General features: G+C 38.7%; 1 protein-coding gene across 1 annotated transcript; it reads right to left on the reverse strand.

The window, feature by feature from the left end:
- Positions 1–5246: 5246 nt before the first annotated feature.
- Positions 5247–8542, reverse strand: LOC122011089 (SCY1-like protein 2). The gene is made up of 3 exons (XM_042567523.1): positions 7721–8542; positions 5398–5502; positions 5247–5267 (listed from the first exon to the last, which is right to left on the reverse strand). Exons 1-3 carry the CDS (start codon positions 8210–8212, stop codon positions 5247–5249), a joined length of 618 nt encoding a protein of 205 aa, XP_042423457.1. The 5' UTR covers positions 8213–8542.
- Positions 8543–21678: the final 13136 nt, after the last annotated feature.

Consider the following 21678-nt stretch of genomic DNA (forward strand, 5'->3'; position numbering starts at 1 on the left):
CTCTGTCACCACTACCAGAAACCCTAATATTGCTGAGTCGCCTGTTGTTGCGTCACTACCAGCCCTCTCCTTTTGGCCTCATCTAATCTATTGGAACTTTTTGATCAACCGGCTGCTTGATCTCAAGTATTGGATCGCTGGAGAGGGAATCAACCAATACTATTCTGATCTATTACTACTCATCTCTGAATTTTTCCTATGATGATGTCTTCAGATTCTAAACCTAATTTGGTAAAAGGACAGTCCGGTGCACGAAGTTCTCGCCATGCGGGGTCGCGAGAAAGGATCCATTGTACGCAGCCTTATCTTACTTTTTGCAAGAGGTTGTTTCTAGAATTCGAACCCGTGACCTTTTGGTCACAAAGCAATAACTTTACCGTTGCGCCAAGGCTCCCCTTCAAAACCTAATTTGGTACCACTATCAAATTGAATAGGACCAACTATCTCCTATGGTCGCGTTCATTTGAACTATTCCTAGGTTCTCACAAGAAGGATCATATTCTGTCCGGTCATCCTAACTCTAAAGATCTGAAATATTCAGATTAGATTTTGGACGATTGTTATGGACGGGCTTCTCAACAGTATGGAGGAGTCCGTAAGCACTAATGTTATATTCGTAGGAACTGGCAAAGAGATGTGGGATGTTTTATGTGGCATGTATTTGAATGACAAAAATGTTTCTCAAGTCTTTGAATTATATGAAAAACTCTTCTCTCTTCGCCAAGACGGTAACTATTTTTCTACTCTTAAGGGATTGCTGATGAAATTTTGCTAAACTATCCTCTCTCTTGTGATGCGTAGACTTGAAAGAATCAGTGGGAGGAATTTTTGGTCGCAAGGTTTCAATCCGATTTAGATTCTACTCTACGATTCGTTCGAGATAATCGCAAGTGATAGTATTCTCACGTTATCGAATGTTATCTTGGATTCTTCATCTTCAGACATTTCGACTATGGTTGCTCGTGGTCGGGGGTTCTTTCGGGGTCACGGTCGTGGTCATGGAACTGATACCACCCAGAAAAGTCATTTGTGTGTTCACTGTGGCTGGTCCAACCATATCTTAGAGAAATGTTGGGTGGAATTTAGTAAGCCTGAGTTAATAATGCATCTACCGAGGCGATCACAGTAATATGATCTTTATTTCTCATACTAATTATGAGAAATCGCTTCGCTCTTCTGCTAGCACTCCCTCTGCCACTGCTGCCTCATCCTCTATAAGTGTGTTTGCGGTCTTGGATGTTGGATTCCGTTGTTTCTGTAAATATTACTAGTAACAAGTCTGTTTTCTCTTCCTCTTTTGTTTCCTCATATTTATCCTCTGTCCGTCTAAACCAATGATACATATTCTCTGATTACAAGAACAAGTGTTGTCGGGCCCAATGCAAATATTACCCTTAATAACGTTCTCTTTGCACCTAAATTTCCTGTGAATTTACCGTCCATAAGCCAACTAACAAAAACAACTGTTTTGTATCATTATATCCATCCTATTGTATTTTTCAAGATCTGCAAACGAAAAGGATAATTAGTGGAGGACATGAGCATGATGGCCTATACTATCTGGATTCAGTTACACCTATGAGTTTCCGGACACTCTCAGCAACTGTCTCCTTATTGGTGGCATTGTCATCTAGGTCACCGATCTTCTTCCACTCTTAAAAGTTTAGTTCCTGTTCGGTATTTCACCATCGTACTTTTTTTCCTTCTAGAATTGATAAGCATAGTTCTTTTGTATTTGAACTTATTCATTGTGATGTTTGGAGACCTAGTAGAGTTGAGTCTAGAGAGGGCTTTCAATATTTTATAATTTTTGTTGATGATTATTCTCGTATGACGTGGTTATATTTACTCACACATAGGAGTGAGGTTTCTAAGATGTTAATATCATTTTATAATGAAATAAAAACCTAATATTATGTTGTCTTGCACATTTAACGTAACGACAATGCATTGACTGTGTCTATATTCTGTGATTCTCATAGCAAAATTCATCAAACCTCTTACTCATACACTTCCCAACAAAATGGCGTTACTGAACACAAACACCATCATATTTTAGATGTAGCTCATACTGTTCTAGTCACATGCATGTTCCTAAGTTTTGTGGGGTGATGCATGAGAAAAACCTACTTTCTCATAAATAGGATGTCTACTGTTAAATGGGGATATCTCTTTCTCTTATCTTCATCTAACAAATCTCTTTTCTCGGTGCCTCCTCACGTATTTGGTTGTGTATGCTTTGTTAATAATTTTACTCTAGTTTGGATAAATTGTCTCCTCGCTCTATTAAATGTATCTTGCTTAGATATTCTCATACACAAAAGGGATATTGTTGTCGGATATTCTCATACAAAAAAGGGATATCGTTGTTGGATATTCTCATACACAAAAGGGATATCGTTGTCTTAAGCCACTCACAAAAGACAGTTATACCTATGTTGATGTTACATTTTTTTGAGTCTCGACCATACTTTTCTCCACATCTCGATCAGACACATAATACATTGGCATCTCCTCCATTACCTATCCCACCATCCATATCTCCCACTACAAATACTCCATCTACTAGACCATTACATGTTTACACAAGGCATGCTCGGCCAAAACCAAATCCATGTCCCTCACCTCCTCTTCCTGCAGCTCGTGATACTCCTCGCCCCTTTAATATTGATTTTCCTATTACTTTTCGTAAAGGTTTTCGGTCTTGCACTATTCATCCTTTGTCTAATCATAGCTCGTTTGGTTACCTTGGTCATGCGTTCCACGCTTTTCTTATTTCTCTATCATCCACGGAAGTTCCAACTTCCTGCTCTGAGACTTATCAACACTCAACTTGGCGAACTGCAATGAAGGATGAAATGTCTACCCTTATCTCTCGTGGTATGTGGGAGTTGGAAGCTACACCACATTCGATTAATATTGTTGCCTTAGTGTTTACTCTGAAATTTAAAGCTAATGGTAGTATTGATCAATACAAAGCTTGTCCGGTGGCCAAAGGATTTACACAACCTTATGGTGTTGACTACTTTGAGATATTCTCTCCTACTATCCGCCTGAATTCTATTAACTGTCAATCAATCTTGGCCAATGTATTAGTTAGATGTGAAGAATGCCTTCCTTTATGGCGATTTACACGAGACCATTTTTATGGAGCAACCTCCCGGGCATATTGCTCAAAGGGAGAGGAGAATGCTACTATGGTCTGCAGACTTAAAAAGGCTATTTATGGACTTAATTAAAGTCCCAGAGCCTAGTTTGATAAATTCAATAATATAATCGGAGTTGTTGGCTTCAAACAGTACAAATCTAATCATTTTATGTTTGTATTCTTATTATTTATGTTAATGACATCCTAATATTCAGGAGTGATATATATGGGATAGACGAAAGTAAGAAATATTTGCAGGAACACTTTGTGACAAGGGATATGAGGCGCCTAAGTATTTCTTAGGAATTGAAATTACTCACAGCAAATCTAGAATTTCATTATGCCAACCGATGTATGATATAGATTTACTCAAAAAAAATGGGATTGCTTGGGATAAAGACGGTTGATACACCTATGGATATCGATTGGATATTTATTTAAGTGTTTGGAATGATATTGGAGAGTTCTTTGAGCATAAGGCAAAATATAGATGGCTTGTTGGGAAACTCATCTACTTAACAATAATGAGATCTTACATCTCTTTTGCAATCGGAATAGTCAGTCATGTTAAGGATAAGCCGAAGCAAGTTCACTGGGATGCCGCTACCAGGATTCTTACGTACATTAAGAAATCTCTAGGAAAAGAGTTGTCATTTAAGAGAAATGGGCATCTAAAGATCGAAGTTTATTCTGATGACGATTATGCTGGATCTAAGACCAAAAGAAAGCCCCCTTCCGGGTATTGTACTTATGTAGCAGGAAATCTAGTAACATGGCAAAGTAAAAAAACAGACTGTTGTTGCTAGGTCGACTATTGAAGCTGAGTAGAGAACCATGGCTCACACCGTAACCGAAACATTATAGCTAAAGAATTTGCTTGAAGAATTAGGGTTCACCTACAATGAACCTCTACCAATGTACTTTGATAACCAAGCAGCTATTTACATTGTAAGTAGCCGGATTTTTCATGAGAGGACTAAGCATATTGATGTTGACTATCATTTTATTCGCGGGTGTGTAATGAGCCAGAAAATTACTTATTCATTCACATCATCATCCAACCAAGTCGACAATGTCTTCACTAAAGCATTAGGAGAAAAATAACTCTTATAACTTTGTGACAAGTTGGATATGATTGACATATATACTCCAACTTGAGGGGGAGTGTTGAATCCTTCCGAAGATTCCCTTAATCGTATGAATTATGATTGATTTAGATTCCCTTGATTGTAGGGATTGAGATTGATCTTGATTATATTTCCTTGATAGTAGAGATTGAGATTGATTTTTTCTTTTCCCTCCTTATGTATATAAATACCTACATGTAAGCAAATTAATAGTAATATAGAGAGATTTTTTCCTTCTCTTCTGCAGACACTATCAACACTACGATTTTTTCATGTGTTGCTTTCACTAATAGCCAGAACCCATAAATTGGAAGTGTAATATGAAGCATCATACCACATCTCGATTGCTAAACATGGTTGGAAATTTCATGCCATGTTAGACAGCATGACCGAAATTATCATTTTGGTGAATTATCAAAAAACCTGATAGTCACTATAGACACGGGTAGTCTTTCATGTGTTGCTTGTATCAAATATCATACTTATGTTGATACTCAGCATGCTTCAACACACTCCAAAGCATGCCAAGGTGAATTGTCAACACACAGAATTGCATGTTGAAGTGTGTCAAGTGAAATAATATGATTTGATTCATTAAAATGTCCATCTTTATTTTTTAAAGTAAAAAAAAAAAATAAAGTGAAAGAAAATTTTAAAAAAAAAAAGTAAAACTCAGTATTCATCTCAACATGCTTAGCCACGTGTTGAAGTGAATCAAGGGTTGTCACATTATGTTACAACAAAATTTTAATTCAATTGACTATTAATTTATTGCAATCAAGTTAGATTTCAAAATGAACAACGCGTTTTTCCTTTTCAAATTTAGTCTTTCCTTTTAGCAACTCAATCTATTTGTAAATCTATAACAGGAAATAGCTATGTCAAATTTTAGCACATGCAAACTCTTACAATTCAGTCCAGAGTAAATAAAATAAAGATGTTGGGAGATAATAACAATAAAATGTAGTAGATCACAATAAAAATGTTAGCCCCTGCAAGAATACAAAACAATACTAAATCTACACTACGAGTAAAGTAAAAAAAATAAAATAAAACTAAATTTTGTTTGCCTTGTATGTATTCAAGAGAGAAGGAACTAGGAAGAGTTAGATAGGGAAATACCTCTGGAGATATAGCTCGATGAACAAGGCGTGCTTGGGTGTGGAGGAACTCCAAGGTTTCTGCAATCTGAAGCATTCCATGTTTGACCTCTAAAAGCCCCATTTCCTAGACAAGTTGGAAAACATACAAAGCTTAAGAGGAAAATAAACAAAAGACCAATATAAGTCACTATAGAACTAGAATTACTCCCCTATAGAACTTGACACCAATATGAGTCCTTATAGAACTAGAATTACTTCCCTACATAAATAAAGACCAATATGAGCCCTTATAGAACTACAGTGACTAGAAAATGCACTGCTTCTTTGTCAACAATAATAGCCCACCTCTATTGAGGTGATTAGTTAGGTACTGTCAATTTAATATTTATTTATCTGGAATGCCTTTATCTGTTGGCCCATTATGTAATGATTTTTCATCTTAGGGATATCAACTTGATCCGAGTCAAATGAGAGAAAGACTCTTTAGTTTACTAGGTTCGACCATTAAACAAAACACTAGAACCCAAGTATATATAGTTTGTCATCTAACCCTATACTCTTCCTTTATTAGCTCACAACTCTTCATGTGCGAGACTAGGCTAGGGTGTTATTTAAAATCTCACAATACCCCAAGTAAGTTGCAGCGTTGAGGCCCATGGTGGCTCTTGCATCCCACAAAAATGCCTTTATGACTACCTAATCATGTCTAGGTTTAGGCTCACTCTTACCAAGATGTGCAAATCTGCCAAAACAATGACAGTTTCCTGTCTAAGCTCATAAATTCTCTTAGCTGGCCCACAAATTTGACTGTGAAACCAAACTAGGTGTCACATGTGCAGTGATATTTCATAATTTAATTATCTAAACTGACATAAATGTTTGTTGGTATTTAGAAGAGGACCAATTTGACAGTCATGAAATTGTTCAATCAAACTAAACATCACATGTAGCCTATACATTTCTTGGCTTACATGTACCCACCTTACAGGTTGCAGAATATGCCAAACCAAGTGCCATGATGGACAACCACCTCTCCAATAACTTCATAGGTCATCATAAATATTACTAAACACAAAATGAGTAATAGAAAGTAGAAACTGATAAAACTATGGAAGACTAAAAAGATTACAGGGCTGAAAAGAACTAATAAAATTGTTGAGTTACAAGTGAAATTGTACCAATTATTTATGGCCAGTTATATGGATCCTATTACACTACCAAGCTCCATCTATGACTATATCAAAAATAATAGTTCGATAATTGATCATCGAATCATTTTTTAACAAATCAAGTAGATACATGTTGTCTACTGTTGAATTCCCTAGGAAGTTCCTCAAAATAGCAGTTATGATTTTCAACTTGTTTCCTTGCAGTATTTGTCTACTTCTGTGTACTATATAGTAGGGTAAGCATAATATTAGGCAAATTGCCAAACAAGCACCCACAATTATCAATAACAAAGCAAATGTGTTTTAAACTACATGGCCGGCCGATTAATGTTCTCACAAAAAGATTTAATTGCAATACTGCCATAAATTGGTATAGAAATAACCATGTCATATGGACTTCACAAATTGTAAAGCCAGTTATGAAAATCATGATTCATATACTTCTGTAAATAGAACTGGAAATTACACATCAATTTCCTGTGAAAATCATAAGTTGCTAAGACAACAAATAATAATAGAACAGAGTGGTAAAGACCAAGAGAGTATTTTCTTTTAGGTGTTGCAGAAACAAAGAAGTTATAGGGTACAACATAATAAAGAAAAACTAATAAACAAGGAGGAAAGAGAATAAGCCCATGCTATGTATGCTAATTTGAGAATAATTCAAAGAAAACTGAATATCAGATAAGGAGAAAAGAGAAAAAGGTAGAACAGAAAATAGTTTGGTGGGAAGAGGAAAGTATTCATTAGTATATTGATAAGAAGATCACATCACAACCCAGGAAAGCAGTATGAGGTTCGATTTTGGTTCTGCATTAGAAAACCAGGTAATCATCCCCCCTCAAGGGGATTTGGCAATCAGTCTAATTAGGTTCATCATCGCTCTGGAATAGAGCAGCACTTCAATGTTGCGTTTATTCTGAATAGGTTCCTCGCACAAGGCATCATTCTACTCCTATCCACAGCTAGGATACCGTATGAAGAGTTAAATTTGTTAGAGCAATATGTGATCCAACTAATTCAAAAAGAAATCCCAGACCCACTCATACTAAGGCAAAAAAAAACACAATTGGATTACGATTCTATTAAGCAGATTATCATCCCTATATTCAGTTAATCGATGAGAAACTAAAGTTGTTCATTATAAAATATATATATATATAAAGTCCACACCATGCCGTTGAGCTCCTTAGGGACGCGGGAAATGTTGTCTAGCTGGCCGAGGGCGTTGGCGACTGAAGCGAAGATCGGCTCAGTGACCATGGCGATCGCGTTCTTACTCTCGTCGAGGGCCTGGACGACGTGAAGGACGCCAGGGTGGCGGATTCGCACGAGGCGGGCGGCATCGGCCCGGATGAGGTCGAGGAAGGCATCCTCGGCAGCCTTGGAGAGGCCCGCGCGGGAGCGAGTCTCGGATAGGGCTCGCTTGTCGAGGAGCCAGACGGTGACGAGCGGATAAGGAGCAGAGGGGGCGGACGCGCGCGGGCGGCCGGAGAAGAGGCGCCAAACGAGGCCGGGGCCGCCGGAGCCGACCTGGTCGAGGAGATCATAGTCCTGCAGCGGCCGCGGTCCGGTCACCTCTTGCACAGTGGTATGGACAGTCTTCTCGATCACGGCGCCAGCCTTGGCCAGAGCCTGCGTCAGTGTCTTCATGTTCAAAGACATCCTCGCTCCTCCCCTTCTTCCTGGCCCAGATCTGATCACGAGGAGCGAGGACGGGGAAAATCTTGATGATTCTGCAAGTATAGAAGGGATGTGTTGGAGGTTTTGAACAGAAGCTGAGGGGGGAGGGAGAAGAAGGAGGAGGAGAGCACCGACAGAGGTGGCGGTGGCGTGGGCCGGCGGTGGTGATGGCGGTGGTCCTTTGTTTTATCGGACGACTCTGAATAGATGACTCCGCCCCCGTTGTAAGTCGGGTCGTGTTCTAAATCGCAACTCCTGGTGGTTGGGCCGTGGGATCCGTGGTTCCGAGCCGAGCGTCAACTTTCGTTCCCAATCCGCTAGTCTTCTCGGCTACTTCGGAATTAAGTAAACGTATTAGCGATTTTTCATTTTACCCCCGAACTATTCTCAAAATAACTTAGACAATTTATAATTGACAATGGAATATTTTAAATGACAAAGCTTGAAATTAAAATCTTCCATTTTCAAGCCATTAATTAATTAATTGAGAATGGAGTATTTATAAGACAATTAAAATCTTTGATTTTTTCAAGCCATTAATTAATTTGTTAATCAGTTTGCACTTTGAAAATCAATATAAAATGGATAAAAAATACCTTGCAATCAGAATTCTCATTAAAATAAACTCTTTCAAGCATAAATATATTAATATTTTAATTAAAAAATACATACAGGGGATGCAAGCTATTTTATAAAACAATTTAAAGTTAAATTTTTCAACAAAATTAACTCTTTTGAATGCAAGAAATCAACAATATTTTACTAAGCATGTCTAAAGATAAAAATACTGTCAAATTCTTAATTTGAAAGTGCACACAAATTTATTAGCTAGCGCCTTAAAAAAATTGATAACAAATAAACACAAGTTGATTATGGATCATTTACGACTTAATTTTTTATGAAATAAAGTTTGATTAGTTTCATTTAAGGTGCATAGATGTTAATATTGATCCAATTTTAAATAGTGTATATCTATTTTATGCTTCTTTTTTAGGGAAAAGTCCATTTATTAATCAGATTATGCCGCCTTTTAGACATTCAGATAGAACATGTAAAGTTTTTTTATGTCCAACAAAATATTTTTTGGTGAGTAATTTGACCATAAGCTAATTTACAAATCAATTTACATCCTTTTATGTCATTTTTTAAAGTGCAAATTCATTTGTAAATCAGTTTTGTATTTAAAATGAAAGCTTTGATTATTATAAATTTGTGTTAAAGCTCAAGTCTAATCTCTTACAGCTCAAATATGTTTTTAGTTTTCAATCTTAAATTATCTTTAATGATATTGTCTATAGCCTCTTATCTTCAAGTTTTCAACCGCTCAAAATTTCTCGTCTTAAAATCTACCTTGCTAAAAAAAATCAGTCCTTTCTTCTTCAATCAACTTTGATTCTATCTTTTTTTTACTAACCTTCAAGCACTCGAGCATAACATAACAAACTTAACTATCTCAAACCAGGAGTTTCATATGCACTCTAGCTACTATGTCCTTATACACTTAATATACACAATAGTATATAAAATTTAAGCCCATTTCTAAACATATTAAAACAACTTAGTCATTTAGTAAAATATAAATAAGTTGGTTGAACCTAACCATTTGTGAGTTTCATTGCAGCAATAATTTTGGTGTCATTAAATAATAAAAGAATAATATTGATATTTGGGCAAATTGTCATAAACTCCTTAATAGTAAACTCAACTTTCTCCTCAATTTCTACATCAGAATAATTTATTCTCACTCATTGCATACAAAAGTTTCTTTACTTCAACTTCATTTTAACTACCTAATGCACACCAATTTACCTGATTGTCTTCATTTTTTTTAGATACAAAAAGTCTAAAATGAGATGTAATTCCTCTTAAATGTGATAATCTAATATATTTTCTATTAAATTGAACATAATTCTTTTTTCACCTGACCAATCGATTGGGTGCTTATACCAATCGATTAACTTTAGCTTAATTGATTAACTAATCGATTCAGCTTAATCCAATCGATTGGTATCACTCTCAATTGATTGGTCAGGCAAAAAAAAATTGTACTAAATTGGATAGAAAATATACTCGATTCTAGTTAAATTGTGTTGAATTTAGGAGGAATTATACCTCATTTTAGACTTTTATACCTATAAAAAATTATGAGGGCTTCTGCTCCCTTACGACAAACTCATTGATTCCTAATTAATTGGAGCTGCCCAATTAATAAAAAAATATACTAGATTCTAATTAAATAGTGCTGAATTTAGAAGAAATTATACATCATTTAAGACTTTTCTATCTAAAAAATGAAGACAATTAGATAAATCAGTGCATTAAGGAGTTGAAGCAATGAAAAGTATGCATATAGGGAGTGGGAATAATTTTTTTCTAACGTAGGGACTAAAGAGGAAGTTGAGTTTGCTATTAGGGATTTTAGGTTAATTTATTGATATTTTTATAAACATAGTTAAAAATCTATTCACAAATAAATGTAATTAATATGAACAAAACTTATAGGGTAAAAATCAAAAAGACGTCCTACATTTTGTTGACGATAGAATTCATACACTTTATTAATGATAATATGTGATATATAAATACCATTATAAAGTGAAAAATAGGAGAACACATAAAATAGGAAAACATATAAAATACTATAAAACAAATAAGTAATTCCTAACAATAATTATTTTATAATAATTAGGAAACAAATAAGTACTGCCTAATAATAATTATTCTTTAATAACTAGGAAACAAATAAGTATTTACTAATAATAATTATTTCTTAATACTCTCCCTCAAGATGGTGTTCCAGAAATGACACCAATCTTTGTACAAATAGCAAACAGCCGAGGTCGAGAAAGTGACTTGGTAAGTGCATCAGTCAACTGATCCTCAACAGAAATACGAGTAACTCGTAGTTTGGAGGCATGCACTAGATTACGAACAAAGTGATAGTCAATAGCCAATTGATGTCCATGGAGTCAATTGGGATTAATAAGATTCAATGAGTTAAACTCATTGAGTGAACTTGAATTCAACAAGGAAAGGAAAGGTCAATTTTGACTTGACCAAAAGGGAAGAGGAAGGGTCAATTTTGACTTGACCAAAAGACTCTTCATGAAAGATGACTAAGAGTCAATTCATGAAGAAGATCAAGAGGCAAAAGGGAGATCAAGAGCCAAATGGACTTTTGGTATTCCATGGGAGTACAAAAGGGGGAATTTTGACCATTGATTGTAAGAAAGTTCATTTTTTTGTCTTCTTCTCCTTCCTCCTCTTCTTTCTCTTGGTCGATCCTTCTGTAAGGAAATAGGTTGCTAAACATGCAAACGCGCAGTGGAAAAACCTATTTCCTCTAGAAGATCCATGCGAAGGGAAACAAAACTTATACTAAGTTAGATCTAAAGAGCATGATATTATATCTTTGTAGCGTGCACTCGATCTCCCAACTGCTCGGATCTCAACACGATCAAAGAGTTCGTGCCTCTTTCGGTATCCACACAAACAAGTACTGTAAAATACGGTACCCAAACAAGCACTAAATAATAGGATTATTGAGAAATAATCTTATTGAAATTTTTAGAAATTTTTGGGGATTTAATCGGAGCCCGTAGGACGTATTTTGAGGGGATAAAATTATAGGCTTTGGAAAAGGTCTGTTTGGAATACCCAAATTTGGGAGTTAATTAATTCTATTAACCTAAGGTATAAAACCAATACCTAAGTTTATTTTCCCTAATTTCCCTTTTCCTCTTCTTCTCTCGTCGATTCCTTCCCTTCTCCACCCGCGCCGAACCTCTTTGCCCCAAACCACCGCCGAATCTCCTTCCCTCTCCCTCTCGTGTGTTCCTGCAACCGGAGCCGCCGACCTCTCCTCCTCTTCACGTGAGCACCAGCCGCCGCATCTTCTCTTCCCTTGAGCCCCGAGCCCTCGCGACACCGCCTCCCCCGCACCGAACCTCTTCTCCCCGAGCCACCGCCGACCTCTTCTTCCCTCTCGAGCTACAACCGCCTGCTCTCCTCCTTCCCAAGCCCTCACACGACGCCGGCCAAACCCATCGTCAAGCCACGGTCACCGAACCACAGTCACCGACCCTTCTTCCTCACACTGACGGTGCCCTAACTGATCAGACAAGTGGTTTTCCCCTAGTAGGTATAGAAGTTTGTTTTCCTTGATAGCTTAGTATATGAATTAGAGGATGCTCTGGATTTTTATCGTTGCTCGATTTACTGCTCTATGTAGAGATTTTAATCGGCTTTGTTTCTCCCTGTACGAGTTTTAGGATTGTTCTTTTTCTTGATTTCTGATCGGGTTTGGTAAGTGAAAGTTCGTGTATGCTTTGTGTAAATTTTCTGCAAGTATAATCCCCTCTCTAAGTAGGGGTTTTGGGAAGTAGAATTGGGAAGAGGAGGATTTGATCCAATGTTGTTCTTGTTTACTTTGGGAATCGGCAGTTGTTGGGGCAAATTCAGTGAGTTTTAATGTATTTCAAAGATGGTTCCAACCTTTCCTTGGTGAGTTCGAAGTTTCAGATAGATTTGCTTGATTGGGACGAGCTATTCATCGAGTTTTGTTTTCCTGTATTGGTTGTATTCTATTTGAAAGGGGTTCAAGATGTATAGATGGGTTTCAATTTCCTTTGATCTTGTGTTGTTTTATTTGTGAGGTTTTTGTACTCTTGGATGTCGATTAGATTTGGGTTAGATGCGATAAAGAACTGGTTTCTTTCGCAAGCTAGTAGCAGATACGATAGTTGACCGAAAGACTGAATTTAGGAAGGGTTAATGTCTACGATCGGTTAGGGTTCTCCTTAATTAGGTTGGATATTTTGTTTAGTTGTTTAATTCATTCAAATTTAGCTAAATAATATATATATATATATATATATATATATATATATATATATATATATATATATATATATATATATATATATATATATATATATATATATGTTGATTGATGCAGGTCTCTGATTCGAGACGAGCGTCTCGACGTCGAATTTGGGTTGGCATAATCTTCGCAATAAAGGCAAGTACTTCTTACCTTGATTCTGTAGTTCTTTGAACTTAGTGCATGAGCTATCCTTGGATAGAAATTGCTTTTACCTTGACTCCACTCTTATTTATCTTGTGCTTGGTACTTCCACTCGATCTTCAAGATATTCGTTTTTACATCTATACAGTCTCTTGTTGTTGTTCATGATAGGCAGCAGATACTAGATACCATGGTTGTATGCTTTGGCTGTTGTTTATTTATGTACTATATTGAGCATGCTGGCTTCATGTAGCATAACTAATTTTTGCTTATATTGGTATGATGACTATTGTTTGTTTATGTATCGTATTGAGCATGATGGCTTCATGTAGCATACCTAATTTCTGCTTATATTTGTATGATAATTGTTGCTTTTGGCGCATCATATCATGGCATGCATGTCAACGACCAATTCTCCCTTGCGGTCGAGAGAGTCGTTGACCAGGGCCGCATCCTCTGCCAATCGAGAGAGTGGTAGCTGGAATTGATGTCGCTTGTCCTATCGTGCTTCCACTCGGTCATTCATAGGTAGTGATAACTGAAGTTGCGAGCAGCAGGGACCCCCGTCGCAGATGTAGCTAATTAGCTACTATGCAACTGTCCCCTCGGCCACTTGAGAGAGTGGTAGTTGGAGTGGTGTACAGTCTGTCACTGACCCGGCCTCTCGACCATACAGGGGTCATGGTGCAGAGAGGTGGGCGGGAGTGACCATCTGTGCATACGCTATTATTATACTTGCTTTGGCTGTTGTTGTTTACATTGCTGTTATTGCTTACTTACTACTGTTGTTCACTTATGTTGATATGCTTCCTTATGTTAAGATTGTTAGGACCTTCGGATGGCTAGAAAGGGGGGGTGTGAATAGCCTCCTCTAAAACTTAAACAATCTTCTCACAAAAGTCTGTTAGCACAGCGGAAATATGCAAAAGAAAAACTAATACAAGGAAAAGAAACAACCCACAACTAACACAAGTATGTACGAGGTTCGGGGATAACTTGCCCCTACTCCTCGGCATGTCCGTAAGGTGGACGATCCCTTGATCTTTCGGTAGATCACACCCCGGATAGATTCCGGCTAAGAATTTCTCCTTCTCGGTGGAGTAACCTCTCCACAAAGTCACAGAAAATATTTAAATGAAGCATAAGACTTACAGGGATTAGTGGCTAAAGGGTATGAAAAATAAGCTTACAGCCACGATGAAAGCAGAGCGCAAAACCAGAAGAAGTTCCTTAGCCAAGAGCTAAAAAACACACAGCACTCTAGCTTGATCGACCGAGAGAGATTTTCTTCTTCCTTTTTTTTTGGTTTTTGGTTGTTCTCTCGAACATCTCATACTCCTTCTTCTTATGCCTCTGCCTTTTCCATTGCGTCTACCTGTATCGAATCACTGCAACCTGCACCGAATCGCTGCTGCCAACTCAGGCGTCGCCAATCACTTTTCCTCCTCATCTGGTTCTCTGAACTCACACCAATACCATCCATGGTCTTCACTGGTGTCTTTGAGCTCGAACCAATAGCCAGGAGTCAAGCTGATTGCAACCAGAACACAGCCAGATCGCCAGTAACCGTTGACGCTCCAATTGCACCATTTGCAGCCAAACACAGTAGAAAAACCACTTTGTCTTATTCCTCTGATAGACCTTAATTTGAACTTAAGCACTAGCATGATACCTGCAACCTGCAACGTAAAAAGCTCACACCAGATGGTTAAATCAGACGAATCAGAAGTTGCAGACAAACAGACAGTGTTGTGGATCGGTCAGCAGACCGATCCATAGCCCTCTGGACCGATCAGGACATACCCTGATCGGTCTGGGAGGCTTCTGATCAGTCTGTGGACCGATCAGCCTATAGGTGGATCGATCCACAGACCGATCCCCTTATTGTCCTCTGAATCCCATCGCTTCCTGATCGGTCTACAGACCGATCAGATAACTTACAGTGAACTACTGTTTGGTTACTGATCGGTCACCAGACCGATCAGATAACCCACAGAAAGCTACTGTTTGGTTACTGATCGATCACCAGACCGATCAGATAACCATAGTATCACTGGATCGGTCTATTGACCGATCATATATCCATAGTATCACTGGATCAGTCAACAGACCGATCCAATGCCTATGTAAGGTAGGTTTGGCGCTTCCTAGCCCTAAACCCTAAAGGCTTTCTAGTCTAGAGAACGAGCTACCGAGCCCTCTCTGACCTAGTCCGGAGAACGAGCTACCGAGCCCTCTCTGACTTCGTTCGGTCTAGAGAACGAGCTACCGAGCCCTCTCTGACCTAGTCTGGAGAACGAGCTACCGAGCCCTCTCTGACTTCGTCCGGTCCAGAGAACGAGCTACCGAGCCCTCTTTGACCTAGTCCAGAGAACGAGCTACCGAGCCCTCTCCGACTTCGTCCGGTCCAGAGAACGAGCTACCGAGCCCTCTCTGACCTAGTCCGGAGAACGAGCTATCGAGCCCTCTCCGACTTCGTCCAGTCCAGAGAACGAGCTACCGAGCCCTCTCTGACCTAGTCCGGAGAACGAGCTATCGAGCCCTCTCCGACTTCGTCCGGTCCAGAGAACGAGCTACCGAGCCCTCTCCGACTTCGTCCGGTCCAGAGAACGAGCTACCGAGCCCTCTCTGACTTCGCGTGCCAAGTTCCATACTTGGACTTTTCCCTTCCACCTGATCAACATTGATCAGTAATCAATCTGAGTTTAATTAATATCTGATACAAACTTAAATCAGTGTCAACATCAAAACAGTAGCCAGGTCAGACCGTATCAACAATCTCCCCATTTTTGTTGTTTGACAACACGATTTAAGTTTAGATCAGAAATGCTCATATTTCCCTAATTTTAGGGGAATCAAGATCCTCCCCCTAAGACGAATACAACACTAAGGAAGTCAATAATCCTCATGATTATCCTCTCCCCTAAAATTAAAACTTCATTCATCTCTAAACTTAGTCATCTTCTCCCCCTTTGTCAAACACCGAAAAGGTGCGAATTAGGTAATAAGACTCAAAGGACTCCCCCTTAACCCATATTGTCTCTTTCTTTAGCCACACAGAATCCCCTCTAAGTGTAATATCAGACAGTAAATAAGAGACAATCAAGATATGGCATATGAAAAGCATATAAATAGTCAATAAGAACTGAAAAATAAGGAGAAGCAAACGAGTAGCATAAACAGCTAATATCCAGGTCAGACATAATATCTATCAAACAGTATCTGAAACATAGGCAGTCAAAATGACCAACATAAAACAAGGTGTATCAATCAACATCCTCAAGATGAGGAGCAGCATCATCATCTACTGGAGGAATGGATCCCTGAGGCGACATGCTCGAGGGTGGATAGCCCGAGTAATACTGCGGAGGTGGGTAGCTGGCCATCCATCCCAGAAGCACCTGCTGCGTCGCTAACTGCTGACGGTGTAGATTATTATAGCGCTGGTCAATCCGAACGCGCAGCCCATGGAGCTTAGCAGCCAGTAGCTCATCGTGCTGATCAATGCGGCTCTCCAGCTCAGCAATCTGCCAGCGCAGATCAGGATCTGCCTCTCCATACTCAGCAGCAGCAGGAGGAGGAGCAGCAACGGGAGCAGCATCAACCTGTCGTGGAGGTGCCCGTGGTAACTCACTCAGTGCTCTCCCGTCCTTCCAACGAACCGCCCCATTCTGTCCTATGATGTCAGACTTGGAAAATGCACATTTTTCAAGTCTGCAGTCCTGCCTCACCATCTTGATTATCCTCCCCTTGGAGACATCAATCTGTAGGGTCTCAAGCCAATCCGTAATTATATGCCCATAAGGCATATAAACTGTGAAGCTGTTAGGCTCACTATAGGAGATGATAGAAGAGTAAATACTCGACATGATGTCAAAATCAAGACGCCTACGCAATCCATAAAGCATTAGGCAGTGATATGGTCGGATCTCTGACAAGGGTTTAGATGTGATTGGCAGAAGACAATTCGTGACAATCTTAAAGAGAATGTAATTTGGGGCAGATAGTCTTAGGGCTGCAAAGGTAGGAAAATCAACATCTAACTCATCTAGTCCACTTGGTCTAGGATGTCCGAAGAAATACTCATAAATGGAGTCAGATGAGACATCAAAGGGAGAAGGTAAGGGGTCTGGTAAATCAGGATATATAGAAAAGACATTTCCTGAGCACCTCCGGCAAGCTAGATAATCAAAGAAAGCCGAGAAAGAGAAATCAATAGTTTACTTAGCAACCTTATTTTTATAATTAACATCATTAGTTTGATGAAGATTATTATAAAACTCAGATACTAAGTCGTAATTGATGTCCCGTTCTAAGTAGACTAGAGAATCAAGTTTGTAATAGGCAATTATTTCTGACACGGATGGACAGAATTCATCCATGAATTTTCGATCCACAGACCTACAAGGAAGTAGTTTAAAGGTTCTTTGTTTAAAGGCTTGCTCAAAGTGATGGTTTGGAATTCTTCCAGAAACAGATGGTTGAGGTCGGGAGGGAGCCTTAGATTTAGACTTCTCAGACGACTTAGAGGTTCCTTCACCCACTTGTTTCTTCCTAAGGTTTAACAATGTGACACAATGGGGCAAATATGTGAGCACCGGAGCCACCAACAACCGATAACCAAAACAAAATACACAGATACGGTGAGAAATGAAACTGAAATGCCAAGGTGAGTAGCGCTAGGGGAGTATGGAGTTACCTTGGTGTCATTGACGTATCTTTCAGCTAGGACTTTGGCTAGGGCTTCGGCGTGCAAAGAGAGGAAAGGAGTTGAGGTGTAGGAGGGTGTCGGCTAGGGCTTCATCGTGAAATGAGAAGAGAAGGGATCGGGAAGAATTAAGAGAGATGGGTGTCTAGGTGTTGAAATGATCGGACGACTGTCCGATCAGGAGATATCAGGAACCTCCTGATCGGTCCCTGGACCGATCCCGAAAACCTCCTGATCGGTCTGTAGACCGATCAGGAGATGATCAGTAGCCCCTGCGCGTACCAGACTAACTTGATCGGTCCCTGGACCGATCAGGGAACCTCCTGATCGGTCTGTAGACCGATCAGTAAGCTTCCTAGCGTAAAAAGAACCTGATCGGTCCCTAGACCGATCAGATATCAAATCTGGAGAGTTTTTGGATCGGTCGACAGACCGATCCACCCTCTCCTGATCGGGCTGTAGACCGATCAGTGTCTGACACTCTAGTAATTTCAGTAACTGAAATTCGTAAATTCGTAGAAGAGTTCGATAATTCAGAACTCAAGAAGTCCAGAAACTTCCAAATTCAGTACCTAGAATCTGAAGAATCTACAAGCATAACTATTCCCTAAAGATGTGTTGGTTGCTACTCGGAAAACCTAGAGGTTCCACTGTACAAAAATTTTGTACAAAGGTCTGAACCTTTTCCTAGCTACCATGTGTTCTTTTAAATTAAATTTTGGATCGCCTGCGGAACTTAACACGTTTGATCCAAAACTTAATCTATTTGTTCTTTTAGGTTTTGACTTGGATCTCCTGTGGAACTTAATGTAGGATCGAAAAGAATTTAGATATCTCCACAATGACATGATATTGTCCACTTTGGGCCTAAACCCTCATGGTTTTGCTCTTGGGCTCTCCCCAAAAGGCCTCATGACAATGGAGATATCTTTCTCTTATAAACCCATGATCTTTTCCATGTGTTTTCAATGTGGGACTATGTTTGCAACCTTGCAACCCCAACAATCCCCCCCTCAAACAAAGGACCATGGGCTTCCCACGTCCGATCCTCGACCCACCAGGTCTTCCTGCCCCTCGGTCTACCCGACCTACTAGGACTTCCTGCCCCTCGGTCTACCCGACCTACTAGGACTTTCTTGCCTAGCCGCAACTAGGACTTCCTGCCCCTCGGTCCACCCGACCTACTAGGACTTCCTTGCCTAGCCGCAACTAGGACTTCCTGCCTGGTGTCTGGTCCTCTTGATCCGAACATAGGAGCCCCCACTTTCTTTGTTCGAGGTCAATATTGTACTCACATGGTTCAATCAGACCATAGCTCTTGTGCACAGTCGGCGGTTAAACCTTCTGGCAGTCCGGGCTCTGATACCAATTGTAGGATCGAAAAGAATTTAGATATCTCCACAATGACATGATATTGTCCACTTTGGCCCTAAACCCTCATGGTTTTGCTCTTGGGCTCTCCCCAAAAGGCCTCATGCCAATGGAGATATCTTTCTCTTATAAACTCATGATCTTTTCCATGTGTTTTCAATGTGGGACTATGTTTGCAACCTTGCAACCCCAACACTTAACACGTTCGACCCAAGTCACCTTAAGTTATTAATTCCATTAAATATTAATTTCCATAATTGGTTCCCAGTACTGACGTGGCGAGGCACATGGCCTTCTTGGATATGGGAGCAACCACCACCGACTAGACAAAACCTTTTATGGAAAACTAATATTTAATTTCCTAAAATAACTTTAGGTTAACCGAAAAGAACAATCAAATCACAAGGAAAAGAAAAACAAAAGAACACTATATCGAAAACAAATTAGAAACTCTAGAATCGTATGCCTCTTGTATTTAGTATTATTTCCAAAAATAACTAGTATGATGCGGAAAGAAAAAATACTAGTTATACCTTTTAGAAAAACCTCTTGATCTTCTACCGTATTCCTCTTCTAACCTCGGACGTTGTGTGGGCAACGATATTCCGAGATGAGAAACCACCAAAGCACCTTCTCCTTTCTTCAAATTTCGGCCAAGCACAAAGCTTCCAAAAGATGAAGATCTTTTCCACCAACCAAGCTCCAAGGGATGTAGGCTTTCTTTCCTTCTTCCTCAAGCTAGATCCGGCCACCAATTAAAACTCCATAAGCATGAAGAGGTTCGGCCACAAAGAGAAGAAGAAGAGAAGAAGGAAGGGTCGGCCACACCACCAAGGAAAAGAGGAAGAAAAATAGAATAGAGTCGTTCACCTTGAAGTCTCCTCTACCACCTCTTTTATAATCCTTGGTCTTGGCAAATAAGGAAAATTTAATAAAAATTTCCTTAATTCTTTTTCCATTGAAAAGAAAAATTATTTAATTAAAAATAATTTTCTTTTTCAAATACAATGGTCGGCCACCTCAAGCCCCAAATCAAGGAAAGTTTTTATTAAAACAAGAATTAAAACTTCCTAATTTGTTTCCGGAAATTTATAAAAATTTCTCCAATAATTTAATCCCTTCATGATTGGTTTATAAAAAGGAAATTTAATAAATTAAAATCTTTCTTTTAAACATGTGGATAAAAAGAAAGTTATCTCTAAAAATTAAAATCTCTTTTAATCTACAAATAAGGAAAGATATCAAGTCTTTTCTTAATCTTTTGTAGAAACTAATAAAAGAGAATTATTAATTTTTAAACTTTCTTTTAAATCATGAACATGATTAAAAGGAAAATTTTCTTAAAATTTAAAATCCTCCTTTAATCAACAAATAAGGAAAGATTTTAAATTTTAAACTCTCTTTTAAACATGTAGATGATTTACAAATAAGGAAAGTTTTTACCAAAAATTAAAACCATCCTTTTAAACTACAAATAAGGAAAGAGATTAATCTCTTCTCTTAATCTTTTGTAGAAAGCTATAAAAGGAAATTTTTAATTTTTAAACTCTCTTTTAAAACATGATATCCACATAAGAAATAATTTTAATAAAAATCCTTTTTAATATTCTAGTGGCCGACCACCTAAGCTTGGGACCCAAGCTTTGGCCGGCCCTATCTTGGGTTCCAAGCTAGCTTGGCCGGCCCCATTGGATGGGTAAGAAGGTGGGTATGCGGTGGGTATAAATCTCTATATACTAGAGGCTACGATAGGGACCGAGAGGAGGAATTGGTTTTGGTCTCCCGATAAAATTAAGCATCCCGTGCTCACCCCGAACACACAACTTAATTTTATCAATAATAATTCATTCCACTAGAGAACTATTATTGATCTACCGCACCAATCCCAAATTACATTTTGGGCTCCTTCTTATTATGAGTGTGTTAGTCTCCCTGTGTTTAAGATAACAAATGTCCACTAATTAATAATTAACACAACTCACTTAATTAATATCTAGCTCCAAGAGTAGTACCACTCAACTTCATTGTCATGTCGGACTAAGTCCACCTGCAGGGTTTAACATGACAATCCTTATGAGCTCCTCTTGGGGGCATTCTCAACCTAGATTACTAGGATACAGTTTCCTTCTATAATCAACAACACACACTATAAGTGATATCATTTCCCAACTTATCGGGCTTATTGATTTATCGAACTAAATCTCACCCATTGATAAATTAAAAAAATAAATATCAAATATATGTGCTTGTTATTATATTAGGATTAAGAGCACACACTTCCATAATAACTGAGGTATTTGTTTCTTCATAAAGTCAGTATAAAAGGAACGGCCTCAAATGGTC

The sequence above is a fragment of the Zingiber officinale genome, chromosome 8A (assembly GCF_018446385.1).
Source record: "Zingiber officinale cultivar Zhangliang chromosome 8A, Zo_v1.1, whole genome shotgun sequence".
In the NCBI taxonomy this organism is placed as follows: Eukaryota; Viridiplantae; Streptophyta; class Magnoliopsida; order Zingiberales; family Zingiberaceae; genus Zingiber; species Zingiber officinale.